General features: G+C 38.9%; 1 protein-coding gene across 7 annotated transcripts in view; it reads left to right on the forward strand.

Moving 5' to 3' along the window:
* CCDC146 (coiled-coil domain containing 146) overlaps positions 1-15147 on the forward strand; it is a 249745-nt gene that overhangs the window by 169645 nt on the left and 64953 nt on the right. For 2 of the 7 annotated variants that reach the window (XM_064374787.1, XM_064374806.1), the window contains exon 2: positions 14542-14790. The exons of the other annotated variants lie outside the window; for them this stretch is intronic. Coding sequence is in view for 1 of the 2 variants with exons in the window: in XM_064374806.1 (XP_064230876.1) it covers positions 14753-14790 (38 nt within the window). In the remaining variant the exon portion in view is untranslated. The remainder of the gene's footprint in view (positions 1-14541; positions 14791-15147) is intronic. 7 annotated transcript variants of the gene reach the window in all.

Below are 15147 nucleotides of genomic sequence, written 5' to 3' on the forward strand. Positions count from 1 at the left end.
ATCCCTTCAAAATATTTTGATTAGTGAACAATGGATCAGATTCATGTTTATATGATCTTTTCATTAAATTATCAAAGATTAATATGGAAACAGTAATAAAACCTCTGGAATTTTAAAGTATTAAGTTCTAAACCTCAAATGACACAGTCATGTAACCTTATTCTCAGGTAGGTACAGAGATGGGCAAGAGAGACAGACACAATCCCAAGGAATAAGACATTCCAAAAAGCTTGTGCAACAGTTTTAGAACCAGGGAGCCATTCTTTCAACCAGCTAAATGACATTGAATGACACTTTCTACATATATATGTATATAAAATAGAAATTCAGCTACATTTTCATTTATGTTTTAGAAACAGAGAGCCATGACATTATAAATATATATATGAAAATATATACATATATGTTGTAAATGTCAGTCAGCTACAACTTCAAAACATTTTCTACACATATATCCCTGCTAACTACACACATGTGTGCATACACACACAGAGAGTTATAAAAACTTATAGTTCTATATGGGTGTAGTCATGTCAGTTAACAACAGGGATATGTTCTGAGAAATAAGTTGTTAGGCTATTTCATCATTTAAATATCATAGAGTATACTTACACAAACCTAGATCATATAACCTACTACACACTTAGGCTATATGGTGTAGCCTATGGCTCCCAGGCTACAAGTCTGTACAGCATGTTACAGTACTGATATTATATGCAGTTATAACACAATGGTAAGTATTTAGGTATTTAAATGTATCTAAACATAGAAAAGGTAGAGTAAAAAATACGGTATAAAAGAAAGGAAGAGACATGCCTGTATAGGGCCCTTACTGTAAGTGGAGCTTGCAGGACTGGAAGTTGCTCGGGACGAGTCAGTGGTGAGTGAATGTGAAGGACTACGACATTACTGACCTATGCTATAGTTACATGCAGCAGTAATAAGTTTGTTTACACCACCATCGCCACAACCACATGACTAGTGTGTTGTGCTACAATGTCACAACAACTACAATAGGAATTTTTCAGCTCCATTATAATCTTATGGAACCACCATTGCGTATGTGATCCATCATTGACTGAAATGTCATTTTGCAGCACATGACTATATACATATGTGTGTGTATTTATATACCTATATATAAATTATAACTTTGTAATTTAGAAGATTAAAATTTATATGTAAATTTTTACATATTAAATATTATATGCAATAGATACAATGTATATGTATATATAAATTATAAAGCAAAGTCCCAATCTCAAATGCCCACAAAGCCCATAAATACATCATGAGTGAGTCAAATAGTTGTCTTGGTATATGTGCACATTGAGTAAATGGGGCAGGCAGCCTGTGCCCCTTTTTAAAAGGGCGCTCATATAGTAACTCTGAAAGTCAGTCCCTGCTGAATGCCAATTGATTGTTGCATTTGCAACAACAAATCCAGTGGAATATGAATCCAGTGTCATCGAGTCTAATAATTTTTAAAGAAAAGTGGAAAACTCAGATTTTTATGGTAAAATCTACCAATTTTTTTTTTTTTTTTGGCAGTATCTCACCCTGTCACCAGGTTGGAGTATAGTGGCACAGTCACACCTCATTGCAGCCTCCATGTCCCAGGCTCAAGCAATCCTCCCATGTCAGCCTCCTGTATAACTGGGACTACAGGTGTGCGTTACCACATCCAGCTAATTTTTTATTTTTTGTAAAGACGGGGTCTCGCTATGTTGCCTAGGCTGGTCCCTAACTCCTGAGCTCAAGTGACCCTGCCTCCTCAGCCTCCCAAAAAGCTGGGATTATAGGCTTGAGCCACCATGCCTGGCCCCAATTTTTAAATGTTGCCAATGAATTCTCCAATTTTTTTTTAATCTTGTGCACACTAAAAACACCTACAGAGTGTATTTATACTGTTGGTTACTAGTTTACAATCTCTGGCATGAAATATACTACTATGACATGAGTAAGGTGTATCTTACATATTTTAAGAGATTTAAATACTATCTTACTTTTTTCTGATATAGAAATCTGTAGAAATTGTTTATATATCCTTAAACTGTTATAAACTATCAGTAATAACTGGAAACGTGGCATTTCCATGAAATGAGGCAATTTATGTTTGCCAGAAAACACATTACAATATTTTGTAATCGTCTGTTTTATGAACTAGAAACAGCTGTGTTTGGTGAAGCGTTTGTTAGAATCTACTTTTTAAACTTAAAAAATTCTTTCTACTTTGCTTAAGTATCAAAGTTTAGTATCAAATGAAAAAGTTAAAATTATACTTCGTGATATATGGTTTTCTCTGCTTTTTCAAAAGCCAAGATAAGCTAAAGAACTGTGTCTCTAAATACAGAAAATAGATTTCTTGGTAAACTGTTAATTTCTGAATATTCCACCCTTTTCCAAGGAAATTGCAGGATAATCTGTTATGAAATTACGATGGGTGATAGCTATTTTCTGTTACAAGTTAATTACAGCATTTAAAGAAATTTATAAGATAGCTAACTGGTTCACATTAATATATAAACTGAAAGATTCTGAGGCTCTAACTTTAGAACTTTTAAATGTAAAACTTTATAATACCCATTTAGTTATTTTTAAAATTCTGTTCTTTTGCTCACCAAATAGTGTTAGGATTCAAATACTCAGGTGTTGAATTTTCTGCTTCACTCAGGGATTTGAATCTCTTTAATACTTAAATGTGGCCCACCAATCTACTGAAATGGTTTCTGCTGAGTAACTGTGGGCTGAGTTGTGTGTTGCTGGAGGCAGATCACGTTGCGTTGAAGACTGTATTAGTCCAGTCCCCATTGCTGTAAAGAAATAACTGAGACTGGGTAACTTACAAAGAAAAGAGGTTTAATGGACTTGTAGTTCCACAGGCGATATAGGAAGCATGGAGGCATCTGCTTCTGGGAAGGGCTCAGGGAACTTTTACTTGTGGGAAGGCAAAGCGGGAGCAGGCATCTTACATGGTAGGAACACGAGCAACACAGGGAAGGGAGAAGTGCTGCACAGTTTTAACCAACCAGAGCTCATGAGAACTATCACCAGACAGCACCAAAGGGATGGTGCTAAACCATTCATAAACGATCCACCCCCATGATCCAATCACATCCCACAAGACCCCACCTCCAACACTGGGTGATACAATTCAACATGAGATTTTTGACAGGGACACAGATCCAACCCATACCATTGACTTTCCCTGGATAGCAGTGTCAGGAGGAAGTGTTTGACAGGTTTTCATTCAAAAGCTTTTAATATCCTTTCCAAACTGTATAGCAAGTGTGTCTTCTACATACAGTCAACCAATCCATACATCACCCATGATAAATATTGAATTTATATTCTTTTTCCTTCATACACAGGCATGCACATATACACACTGTTTAATCTGCTGGTGTTGCTTCTATGACTGGCCCAAATCACATGTAGATGTGGAAAGGGAACACCACACATTGAGATTTCCTTTGGTAATATGCTCAACCCTTCATGCTGCAGCCCCACCCCACTACATGCCCATAGAGTCTTCAGGCATGTGCTGAGTACCTGGTGTGTGACATGTACCGTGCAGAGTTCTTAGGACGCCAGAGTGATCCCTGTCTTCAGAGGGATTCCTGCCTTCAGAGGGATCATTTTAGTGTCCAGTTCTGATGTGATGGACAGACATGTGAGTCCTTCAGGGATCCCTCTGAAGGCAGGGATCATTCTAGTGTCCAATTCCCATCTGATGGACAGACATGTGAGTACGATTTCAACACATCAAAATAAGTGCTGTCATGGAGGAATGGATGAGAGATAGTGGCCTCATTCACTCAACATTTTTGAGTGCCTGAGTGTCAGGCAGTGTTCTGCCTAAAATGAAATACTTGCAGAAAACATAAAACGGCTCACACCTGAGTTCTGAGGTTTGACCTGTATTTACATGACAAATAAGAATTTTAGTGAACAAAACTGAATGTCTTCTATACACTAGCAATACATGAGCCAGAAAGTGAAATTGAGGGGAAAATTACATTTACAGCAGAATCAAAAAGAATATGGTACTTGGGAAATAATTTAACAAGGAGTAGAAGACTCGTCCACATATGCAGCCGGGATTTCAAGCCCCCTTACCAGTGAATTAGCAAGAGTGGAACTCAAGCATCCTCATATTCTGCTCCCAAGTTCCATTTATGGTATCATTGGGGAAGTTCAAGTTGCAATTTTGAGTTTTTGTTCTTTTTTAAAGACGACTTCTGTGTGTGGCTGTGAAAGGCTTCACTGTTCGTCACAATCTGCCTGCCAGAAGGGAAAGTGAAGGGCGCTCCAGGATGCCTCCATGCTAAATGCACTATTATTGATGAATACTGGAAAGAACACTGGGTGAAACAGCATCTTCAGAACGTGAAGGTGGGGCACCAGGGCTCCCAAACTTTGCTGTGGGGAGCACCTCTCTCCCCAAACTGAAACCTCACAGCCTAGAGCTGGTGTACCCTGACTGACAGACAGCTAAGAAGGGAGGTGCTCTCAGCATATAAGAGGGGGCCTGAAAGGTGGATGTCCACTACCACTCGGGAGCATAGAAAGCAGCCAGACCGAGGGATCCAGCCCACTGTTCTCTGGGCTCACCTACATTTACAATGACAGCCCCTTAGGACAAGGTCAGGGAAGTGGTTTTTGTCTGTGTTGAACAAAGTGAGGTGACAAATGACCAGCTAAGGACACCTTCTTCGTACATGTGTAGCCCTTGTATGAGAGATGCTCTGGGCTCTGAGGGCCCGGGCTCCATTTACGGTTTCTCACTGCCTGAGCCCACTCTAGGCCTTCACAGGTGCACTGGAGGTGGAGCCTCTGCCTAGGAAGAACTAAACGCTGATTAGTCTGTCGACTCCAGCAACAGAATTCCTTTTGGGACCCAGGCTGCTCCCTGCCTCTGCCCCTACTCTTCTTGTCCATGTTTTGCGCCTTTATTCCAGTGGTTTTATCTTGGCTCTGTTTCCTGACTCCGACTGTGTTCTGATCCTTATGTGAATATGCTTCACGGCTTTGGCCCTGTTAGATTCTTTGCTCTTACCATTGGTTCCCTCTTTGAAGTTCTGACAGAGGCATCTGGGTTTCAGTCTGGCTCATTTCCTGCCTCTCGGGCTCACAGCCACTCCAGCCTGCTGCCATCTCCCCCAAGGATCCTTGGAGGTAGAGAGGAAATAATTTTACACGTGGGTTAAATGGTTGTTAAAGGTCTCAGCAACTGCAGTTTCACTGGAACAAATGTCTGTGCTTTAAAGGGAATGAAACTTATTGACATGGATGTGTTTGAACATGCTTTTTATTTATTTGACCATATGTTTATCTTAAAATTGAAACTTTGAAGTCATACACGAGGCTAAGCACCTGCATTATTCACCCACCATGCCCATCGCATTTGCTGTCTTAACTCTTGGGAGGCCTCCTTTGACCTCCCCCTCACATTCCTATGGTGGCCACCAAAGAAGGAACAAACAAACAGCTGTGAGAGAACAGTCCCAGAGCTCTCAGCTCATCCTGTGAACCTTGCCAACCACACAGAAGGGAGAACAGAAGCTGAGAGCAAGGCAGCCAGTTTTGTATGGCATACTCTGCTCTTCCAGGCCTATAGACAGGCCAAATTACATTACCCTGCTCCACCTCTTACATTTGCCTTCTGTGACAGATAAGTTGCAGTGGAAGTGAGTGAATAAACATGAGTTCTTCCAACTGCATCATTGGTTTTAAGATAAGCTTAGATCAACAACAGTTTAATGGAAATTACTGAGCACTTACAAGATGCCAAATTATGTGTGAGGACTCAAAGATGAACACAGCAGGGTTTCTGTCATCAAGCAGTGCACAGTCTAATGGAGGGGTAAATGTTAAAACATATGTTGACCACAGTGTACAATGTGTTGCACTAATAGAGGCAGCTGAAAATATAGTAGCAGTAGGGAGAACTCATCAATTCTGCTTCGAGGTGTCACTTGAAGGAGCCACAGGTTTAGGAGTGTAAGAGATAACAGAAGTAGGTAAGAGAAGAAATCTCCCCCCGGGATCCTTGGAGGTAGAGAGGAAATAATTTTACATATGGGTTAAATGGTTGTTAAAGGTCTAAAGAGAAGAAATTGCAGATGGGGTGAAATAACATGTAAAAACGTGGTATGGTTTGGGAACTGTATTAGTTTTCTGTTGCTGCTGTAACATAAACTTAGTGGCTTAAACACAAATTTACCATCTAATAGTTCCATAGGTCAGAAGGCCAACCTGAGCCTCAATTGGCTAAAATCAAAGTGTAATCATGGCTACATTCCTTTCTGGAGGCTCGAGGGGAGCATTTCGTTCCTTGCCTTTTCTAGCTTCTGGAAGCCACCTATGTTCCTTGACTCATGACTGCCCTCCTCCATAGTCAGCAACATTGGGTCAAGTCCTTCTCATATTTCAGATCTTTTCTCCTCCTCTTTTCATCTCCTCTCTCTAATCCCGCCAGGAACAATTCTCTGCTTTTAAGTACTCACATGATTAGATTGGGCTCACCTTGATAATCCACAATAATCTCCCCATCTCAAGGGGCCACATTCTTAATCACGTTTGCAAAGTCTCTTTTGTTGTCATGTAAAGAAAGCCATCCACAGCTTCCATCCTGGAGGATAGGGAGAATTATTCTACCCACTGTAGGAACTGTAGTTGCTATTACAGAACTGAAAGCATCCTGGGAGATTAAGAGAGGGAGGAGACAGGTTTGGAGAAGGCGGCAGCTACCAGATAATGAAGACCCTTGTATGTTATGTTAAGGAGCCTAGACTTAATTCTGAAGGTGATGAGGTCCTTTGAAGGGTCTTAAAGCAAGGTGAGAATTGTGTTTGGATGGAGCATTCTGCTGGCAGCATGCAGGACAGACTCAAGGAGGACATGTGAGGAAGTTCTCAGTCAGTTTACTAATTTGATGGTGTACTGGCGGTCTGGTTACTACAGGCTGGTGAGTGATGAAAGGGGAGGGAGTGAAGGGACAAAGCAGATGCTACTCTTTTGAGAAGAATTGAAATGAAAAGTGGGAGAGAAAGAAGGTAATTAAACGGGAGCACGATGCCCAAGGTGGATTTTGTGTCGTTTGTTTTTGAAATGAGAAAGATGAGCAAACTTAGAGGTTGAAGATAACGATAATGATTATATAAAATAGCTAACACCGATTAAGACTGTATTTGTGCTCTAAGATAATATACTAAATATGTGCATTGGTTCGTTTTTGTCTCTCTCTTACAACTGAAGAAACTGAGGCAAGGGCTAGTTAAGTATCACTCCAAGTTATATGGCTTTAAAAAATAGCAAAGCTGGCCAGGCATGGTGGCTCACATCTGTAATTCCAGCACTTTTGGGGAGACCAGAGCAGGAGAATTGCCTGAGACCAGAAGTTCAAGACCAGCCTGGGCAACATAGCGAGACTACATCTCTACAAAACATTTTGAGAAAACCTAGTAGGGTGTGGTGATGCACACCTGTAGTCCTAACTGCTTTGGAAACTGAGGCAGGAGTATCACTTGAGCCACAGGAGTTTGAGGCTGCTGTGAGCTATGATTACATCACTGTACTCCAGCCTGGGCAACAGAGCAAGACTTGTCTCTTTAAAAAAAAAAAAACAAAAACAAAAAAAACAAAAAAAAAAAAACTAGCAGAGCTATAATTCAAACCAAAATCTACTTGACTGGTGATATACTTGACTACTAGACTATGCTAGCCAGTAAAGAGGAAGAAGTAGAGATTAAAAGGAGAGAAGCTATCACTGATGACTCAATGCCTAGGAAAAAGAAGGAGAGCATGTATTTGAAAGCACAGGTGGATGTATTGCTTATAACCAGGAGGAAAGGAATATGTGGCCTAATATCTTCTGTGAATGAGTTAGGGGTGTGAGAAAGCTAAAGCTTGATATAAGAAGCTATGGGAAAAGTCAAAGGAGTGAGGAAGCAGTGTTGAGAGCTCAGTTGCATTTGGAAACTACTTCAAATGTCTATGTCATTTATTTCCAGTAGTAAGAAGGGAGTGGGCAAAAGGGAGATGAGAGTGGTAAGGATGTGTGCTTTCAAGTTTATATTACCTTCCAAAGCATGCCAACCATTCCTCAGAATGAAGTCATCCCAATAGGTAACGTCAAAGAAATCACAAGGACAGGGTAGGCTAATAGTTACGACTACCTTGGACAAATCCAGGTTCCCTGCACACACCACACAAACACCTAATTGTTTCCTCATGCTGACCCCCTTCCAGATAGACACACTTGGTGAAAGCTCTTACTAAGTCGTTACTTGTCTTGGAATGTCCTAGAATTCCAATTTTTGACATTTTTTCCATATTATTACATGTCATCCATGAATCATGAACTCTTTTTAAACTATCTCTAGAGTAAATGTTTCCTTCCAGTCACACAATTGCCAACAGGGCAATTCAGTAACACAGAATCTATTGTGAAATCATATTTATGAACTTATGACATTATAGCTAAACTTTCATTGTGTATACTCTTTGACAATTTAAAATTGACCTTTATGCTATATTTCTTAGATTCTGCATTTTTGAAACATGACAAGCTTAAGTTCTGTACTCATTTGTATCATGCAATGTGAAAATGCAAGCATTTTTCATGTCTGATATTGATGAGTGAAACCTTTTCATCTACTAGAATTGAGTGTGCAGTTTCCAACCAGGGATCAACCAGCTTAAAGAGACGGTTTATAATCTCACAGAAAAGTCACTTTCTGATGAATGTTGACATCTAGATTATGATTTTTTATGTTTAAGTAGGCTAAAATCTATTCCCCACAGTTTGGTCTTTTTCTTTTTAAGAGAGATTTGGTTTCTTAGAGGAGACTGAAATAACGAAGTTTGTCAATCAACATTCTGAACATCTATGACTTCACCTTCTCCAACTTACATAGAAACTGCAAGGACATACCAGGTGTTTTACCTGTCAGCTTTCTTTGCAGGTTTGTAAGGCACCAAAGGCCAGCAAGATGATTGAGACAGAAAACAGGAAAGGAAACCTGTTTAGTTTTCCTGCTTTTCTGTGGCCATAAAACTTGCCAGCACACATCCTTGGCCCACCTACAATTAGGCTTCATACCATTGCTGTTAAAGATAGAACTCAACTTAGGGAAAATACAGTTGAGCACTCACTAAGTCAGAGCTAGAATCTGCCTGTACATCTGCCACTAAGACCTGATCACGGCACTATCTAGCTCAAAATTCTGTTCTAATTGTCTCTTGTGTACAGCAATGGTCCGCAAGCACATTTTTAATAGGCTTTCATTATTAAAAGTACATACACATTGGAAAAATTAGAAAACACAGGCAAGCAAAAATAGAAACATAAAAGCAGCACATTCTTACTACCCAGAGAATATCATTTTAACATCTTAGTTCTATCCTTCTGGATCTCTATATATTTACATATTCATATGTAAAATAAGATTATCTTTTATGGGCAGTTCTTGCTTTCTGGCTTGAGATGTCCCAGCTTCACTGTGTTATCTTCTCTGTACCAGACCTGAAAATCAGCCATTTCTGACACTTGCTGCTTGCTTTTGGTGGGAAATGAGATTAAAGACCAAAATGTATTAGGGGTGCTCATTGTTGTTAATGTGGCATTGTTTCTAGGTAATTATATATTTTTAACCTTTAAGTTCAGTGGTACAAGTGCAGATTTGTTACATAGGTAAACTTGTGTCGTGGGAGTTTGTTGTACAGATTATTTCATCAACCAGGTATTAAGCCTAGTACCCATTAGTAGTTTTTCCTGATCCTCTCCCTTCTCCTACCCTCCACCCTCTGACAGGCTTCAGTGTGTGCTGTTTTCCTCTATGTGTCCATGTGTTTTCATCATTTAGCTCCCACTTATAAGTGAGGACATGTGGTATTTGCTTTTCTGTCCCTGTGTTAGTTTGCTAAGGATAATGGCCTCCAGTTCCATCCCTGTCCCAGCAAGGGACATGATCTCATTCTTTTTTGTGGCTGCATAGTGTTCCATGGTGTATGTATACCACATTTTCTTTATCCAGTCTATCACTGATGGACATCGAGGTTGATTCCATGTCTTTGCTATTGTGAATGGTGCTGTAATGAACATATGCATGCATGTATCTTTATGATAGAATAATTTATATTCCTTTGGGTATATACCCAGTAATGGGATTGCTGGATTGAATGGTATTTCTGTCTTTAGATCTCAAAGATCTAAAGACACTGTCTTCCACAATAGCTGAAATATATACACTCCCACCAACAGTGTATAAGCATTCCTTTTTCTCCACAACCTCACCAGCATCTGTTTTTATTTTATTTTATTTTTTTAATTTTTATTTTTAGTTCTGGGGTACATGTGCAGGTTTGTTACATAGGTAAATGTGTGCCATGGTGGTTAGCTGCACCTATCAACCCATCACCTAGGTATTAAGCCTGGGCTTATATTTTTAAATGCGTTAGCTATTTATTTAAAAATAGCTAATGCATGCTATTTAAAAAATGCTATTTAGCTATTTTTCCTAATGCTCTCCCTCCCCCCATTAATAGTAGCCATTCTGACTGGTATGAGATGGTGTCTCATTGTGGTTTTGATTTGCATTTCTCTAATGGTCAGTGATGTTGAGCTTATTTTCATAAAATTCTTGGCCACATGTATGTCTTCTTTTGAAAAGTGTTCATGTCCTCTGTTCACTTTTTAATAGGGTTGTTTGGCTTTTTCTTATAAATTTATATTCCTTATAGATGCTGGATGTTAGACCTTTGTCAGATGCATAGTTTGCGAAAAATTTTCCCATTCTGTAGGTTGTTTACTCTGTTGATAGTTTCTTTTGCTGTGCAGAAACTCTTTAGTTTAATTATATCCCATTTGTCAATTTTTGTTTTTATTGCAACTGCTTTTGACGTCCTCATCATGAAATCTGTGTCTGTGCCCTGAATGGTATTGCCTAGGCTGTTATTATTGTTTTACGTTTTACATTTAAGTCTTTAATCCATCTTGAGTTAATTTTTATGTATGGTTTAAGGAAGGCATCCAGTTTCAATCTTCTGCTTATGGTTATCCAGTTATCCCAGCACCATTTATTGAATAGGGAATTCTTTCCCCATTGCTTGTTTTTGTTGGGTTTGACAAAGATCAGATAGTTGTAGGTGTGCAGTTTAGGCTATTTAATGGCCAAAGCTAGGGAAAAAAATTACAAGCATGAGTTTATACTTGTATTTACAGTTCAAGTTCATACTTGTATTTGCTTGTAAATATTACATTATAAATATTATATTGTGAATATAAGATTTACAAGTAAATACAAGTATTTGTGAAATTGTTATTGTAAATAAAGTATTAGTGAAAACTGATAGTGTTTTCACTGACTTGATTTCACATTTTATATCTTTTACACAGAAATTTGATTTCTAATATAATTTACATTAAAGTTAAGTTTTCTTGAGTTATACCATAAAATTCACTCTTTTAAAGTGTTTTTAATGGTCTTTAGTATATATACAGAGTTTTACAATCGTGGCCTAATTGTAGACTGTTTCCACGACACCAAAAAAACCTTATACCCATTAAAAGTCATCTCCTTTCACCAGTTGCCTTATGTGTAGGAAACCACTAAATTGACTTTCTGTCTCCAAAGATCTGCCCACTTTGGATATTTCATATAAATGAATAACACAATATGTGGCCTTTGGTGTCTGTCCTCTTTCACTTAGCTTACAGATTTCAAAGTTCATCCAAGTTACATCAGATATCAAGACTCCCTTCCTTTTTATGGCTGAATATTCCATCATATGGGTATATATTTTGTTTGTCCATTTGTCAATTGATAGACATGTAGGTTGTTTCCTTTTTTTACTATTATGAATGATGCTGCTATAAACATTTGTGTCCAAGCTTTTATATGAGCATATATTTTCAATTTAATTGAGTATACTTTTGTTTTTCCACATGGATTTGAGTTATTGTCCCTTCTTTCCAACATAGAGAACTTACTTTATTATTTCTTATAAGGCAGATGTGCCAGCAATGATTTTCTCTATTTTGATTTATATTGGAATGTCTTTATTTTCTCTTCCTATTTGGAAGATATTTTTGATGGATACAGGATTCTTGGTTGACAGGTGTTTGTTTTTTCTTCACTTTGAATATGTCAACCACTGCCTTCTGCCCTCCATTGTTTTAGATGAGAAGTTACTCTTATTGTGATTCCCTTGTACATAATAAGCTGGGGTTTCTTGTTTTGTGTTTTGCTGCTTTGAAGATTTATCTTTATCTTTGGCTTTAAGCAGTTTGACTGTGATGTGTCTGAGTGTGAATATCTTTCTGCTGATTCTACTTGGGATTCTTTGAGCTCTTGGATGTTTTATCCCATTTGCAAAGTTTTTATTTCTTCAAGTATTTTTTCTGTTCTGTTTTTCTCTATTTCTTCCATTACATGTAATTTAGTGGGCTTAATGTTCTCCATTTCTGTGAGAATCTGTTCATGTGTCTTCATGCTTTTTGTCTCTGTTCTTCAAATTATATACGGTAGTCACCCCACTTATCTGCAATTTCACATTCTGCAGTTTCAGATATTCATGGTCAACTATGGTCCAAAAATGTTAAGTGGAAAATTCCAGAAGTAAACAATTTGTAAGTTTAAATTGCATGCTATTCTGAGTAGTGCGATCAAATCTCTCATGGTCCCACACCATCCCACCTGGAATGTGAATCATCCCTTTGTCCAGCATGTCAGCATGTACACACTGCATATGCTACTTACCCATTAGTCACTTAGTGGCTGTCTTAGTTATCAGGACCACTGTTGCAGTACCACTGTGCTTGTGTTCAAGTAACCCTTATTTTACTTAATAATTGCTCCAAAGCACAAGAACAGTAATAGTGGCAATTTGGATATGCCAAAGAGAAGCCATAAAGTGCTTTCTTTAAGTGAAAAGGTGAAAGTTCTCAATATGGAAAGAAAAAAGAGCATGCTGATGTTGCTAAGAGCTACAGTAAGAACAAATCTTATCTGCGAATTGTAAAGAAGGGAAAATAAATTTGTGCATCGTATATATGGGTTTGACTACCCATAGTTTCAGGGATCCTCTTGCGGTCTTGGAGTACATCCCCCATGAGTAAGTGGGCACTACCGTCTTCTCTACTGATTTTAACTATCCATAGTTTCAGGGATCCTCTTGCGGTCTTGGAGCACATCCCCCATGAGTAAGTGGGCACTACCGTCTTCTCTACTGATTTTAACTATCCATAGTTTCAGGGATCCTCTTGCGGTCTTGGAGCACATCCCCCATCAGTAAGTGGGCACTACCGTCTTCTCTACTGATTTTAACTATCCATAGTTTCAGGGATCCTCTTGGGGTCTTGGAGCACATCCCCCATTAGTAAGTGGGCACTACTGTCTTCTCTACTGATCTATGACTTTACTGATTCTTCTGCTTGTTCACATCTACTATTGAACTCCTCCAGTGAATTTTTCAATTATGATTTTCTTCTAAGAATCTCAGTTTAGCTCCTTAAAAATTTCTTCTTATTGATAATCTCTATTTGATGCATTGTCATGATACTCTCATTTAATTTTTTTTAAATGGTTTCCTTCATTCTTAAAACATATTTCTAATACCTTCTTTGAAGTATTTGTTAAATCTAACATCTGCATCCTCCCCAAGAAAGTTTTTGCCTTTTCTTTTCCTGTGTAAAAAGGGGTTGGGGGAGTCTCACTATGTGGGATAGGAGTAACACTTTCTACTCACATGCCTCACAATTTTTCATTGAAAATTGGATATTTTAGATCATATATTGTCACAACTCTCCTTCCCAGGCTTATTGATGCTGTTTTGTTCTTGTTATTGTTGTTCATCTATTTATTTGTTTAGTGACTTGACTGGACTAATACTGTGAAGTATATTTTTCCCCCACAGTAGGCGGCCTCTGATGTCTCTGCTTAGATAGTTGTTCCTTGTTTTTATTTTTAAACATGAGTTTCTGGGGGTTGCCTCTGGGTCAGTCACTGATCGGTCAGAGGTCATGCTTAAGGCCCCTGAGCCAGTAAAGTTTTTGTCCTTTCCCATTTTCATCTGTGTGTGGCTTGGGAACAACTTTTGAAGTTGGAGGAGTTTATATATCTGCCACTTGTAACTCAGGGACTGACAGCTTGGAAGTACCCTTCCGGTTGATCTTGGGTGGTTACAGCTGTGGGCTTTCCCACACTCTCCTGGACCACCAGTATCAAGTGTGAGTTTTGTACTGTTCCTTGTCCCAATTTCTGTTAAACTTCTGTTGATCTACCTCTATTGGGATCACAAAGCTATTAGCCTACTCTGTTAGCCCTTATGATACCTATTTTTCTATGTCTATTAATTTTTTACATTGTTCTGGGACATGAATATTCTACACTCTGTTCCAAATAAAGTCAAAGGCCGGGCTGCAGAGCTGTAAGTCCTCACAGTGTGCTCAGCCCCCAATCTGGTTAGAGCCTCTGTGTTACTGAGCAGGAACTGGGGATATGGGGAACTCTGATCTGTTTTGTTTGCCCTTCCCAGGGTCTCCCTGTAGAGCAGGACACTAGAGAGTGAGTACTGGCGCTACCAAACAGCTACAGCTGCCCGTGAGGAAGAAGAGGAGGAGTGTTGAGTGCAACAGTTTCCTCGATCTTCACCTGGAATAGATCTTCAGCAATAGGAAAATGGGGGAGATGGCACCTCACGGGCTACAAGTCTGCCCAGAATAGTTCTGAAACCTGGAGCTAGAGGGATGGATGCAGCCCATGGTTCAAATTCCACAGTTTCTTGGTGAGCTTCAGTAGATTTTGTTGGATAAGTGTTTCTCAATTTCTTATATACTCTTAGGTCAGTTTCCAGAGACTTTAAATGGTTGTCTTAGATTATTTTGACCAGTTAAATCAGTGTTTCTTTGAGGGAAAGAATTCAAGCTCTTCATCTCACCATTCTGGAAGTCCCACCCACCCCTGGATTTGGTCTGTAATTTATAATTTTACTTATTTGCTTTAACTCAGTGGTCCCCAACCTTTTTGGCACCACGACCAGTTTTGTGAAAGTCAGTTTTTCCATGGGGCGGAGGGAATGCTTTTGGGATGAAACTGTTCCACCTTAGATCATCAGGCGTTACATTCTCATAAGGAGTGTACA

The sequence above is a fragment of the Aotus nancymaae genome, unplaced genomic scaffold, assembly GCF_030222135.1.
Source record: "Aotus nancymaae isolate 86718 unplaced genomic scaffold, 86718_ANA_hifiasm-v0.15.2.pri h1tg000002l, whole genome shotgun sequence".
Taxonomy (NCBI): domain Eukaryota; kingdom Metazoa; phylum Chordata; class Mammalia; order Primates; family Aotidae; genus Aotus; species Aotus nancymaae.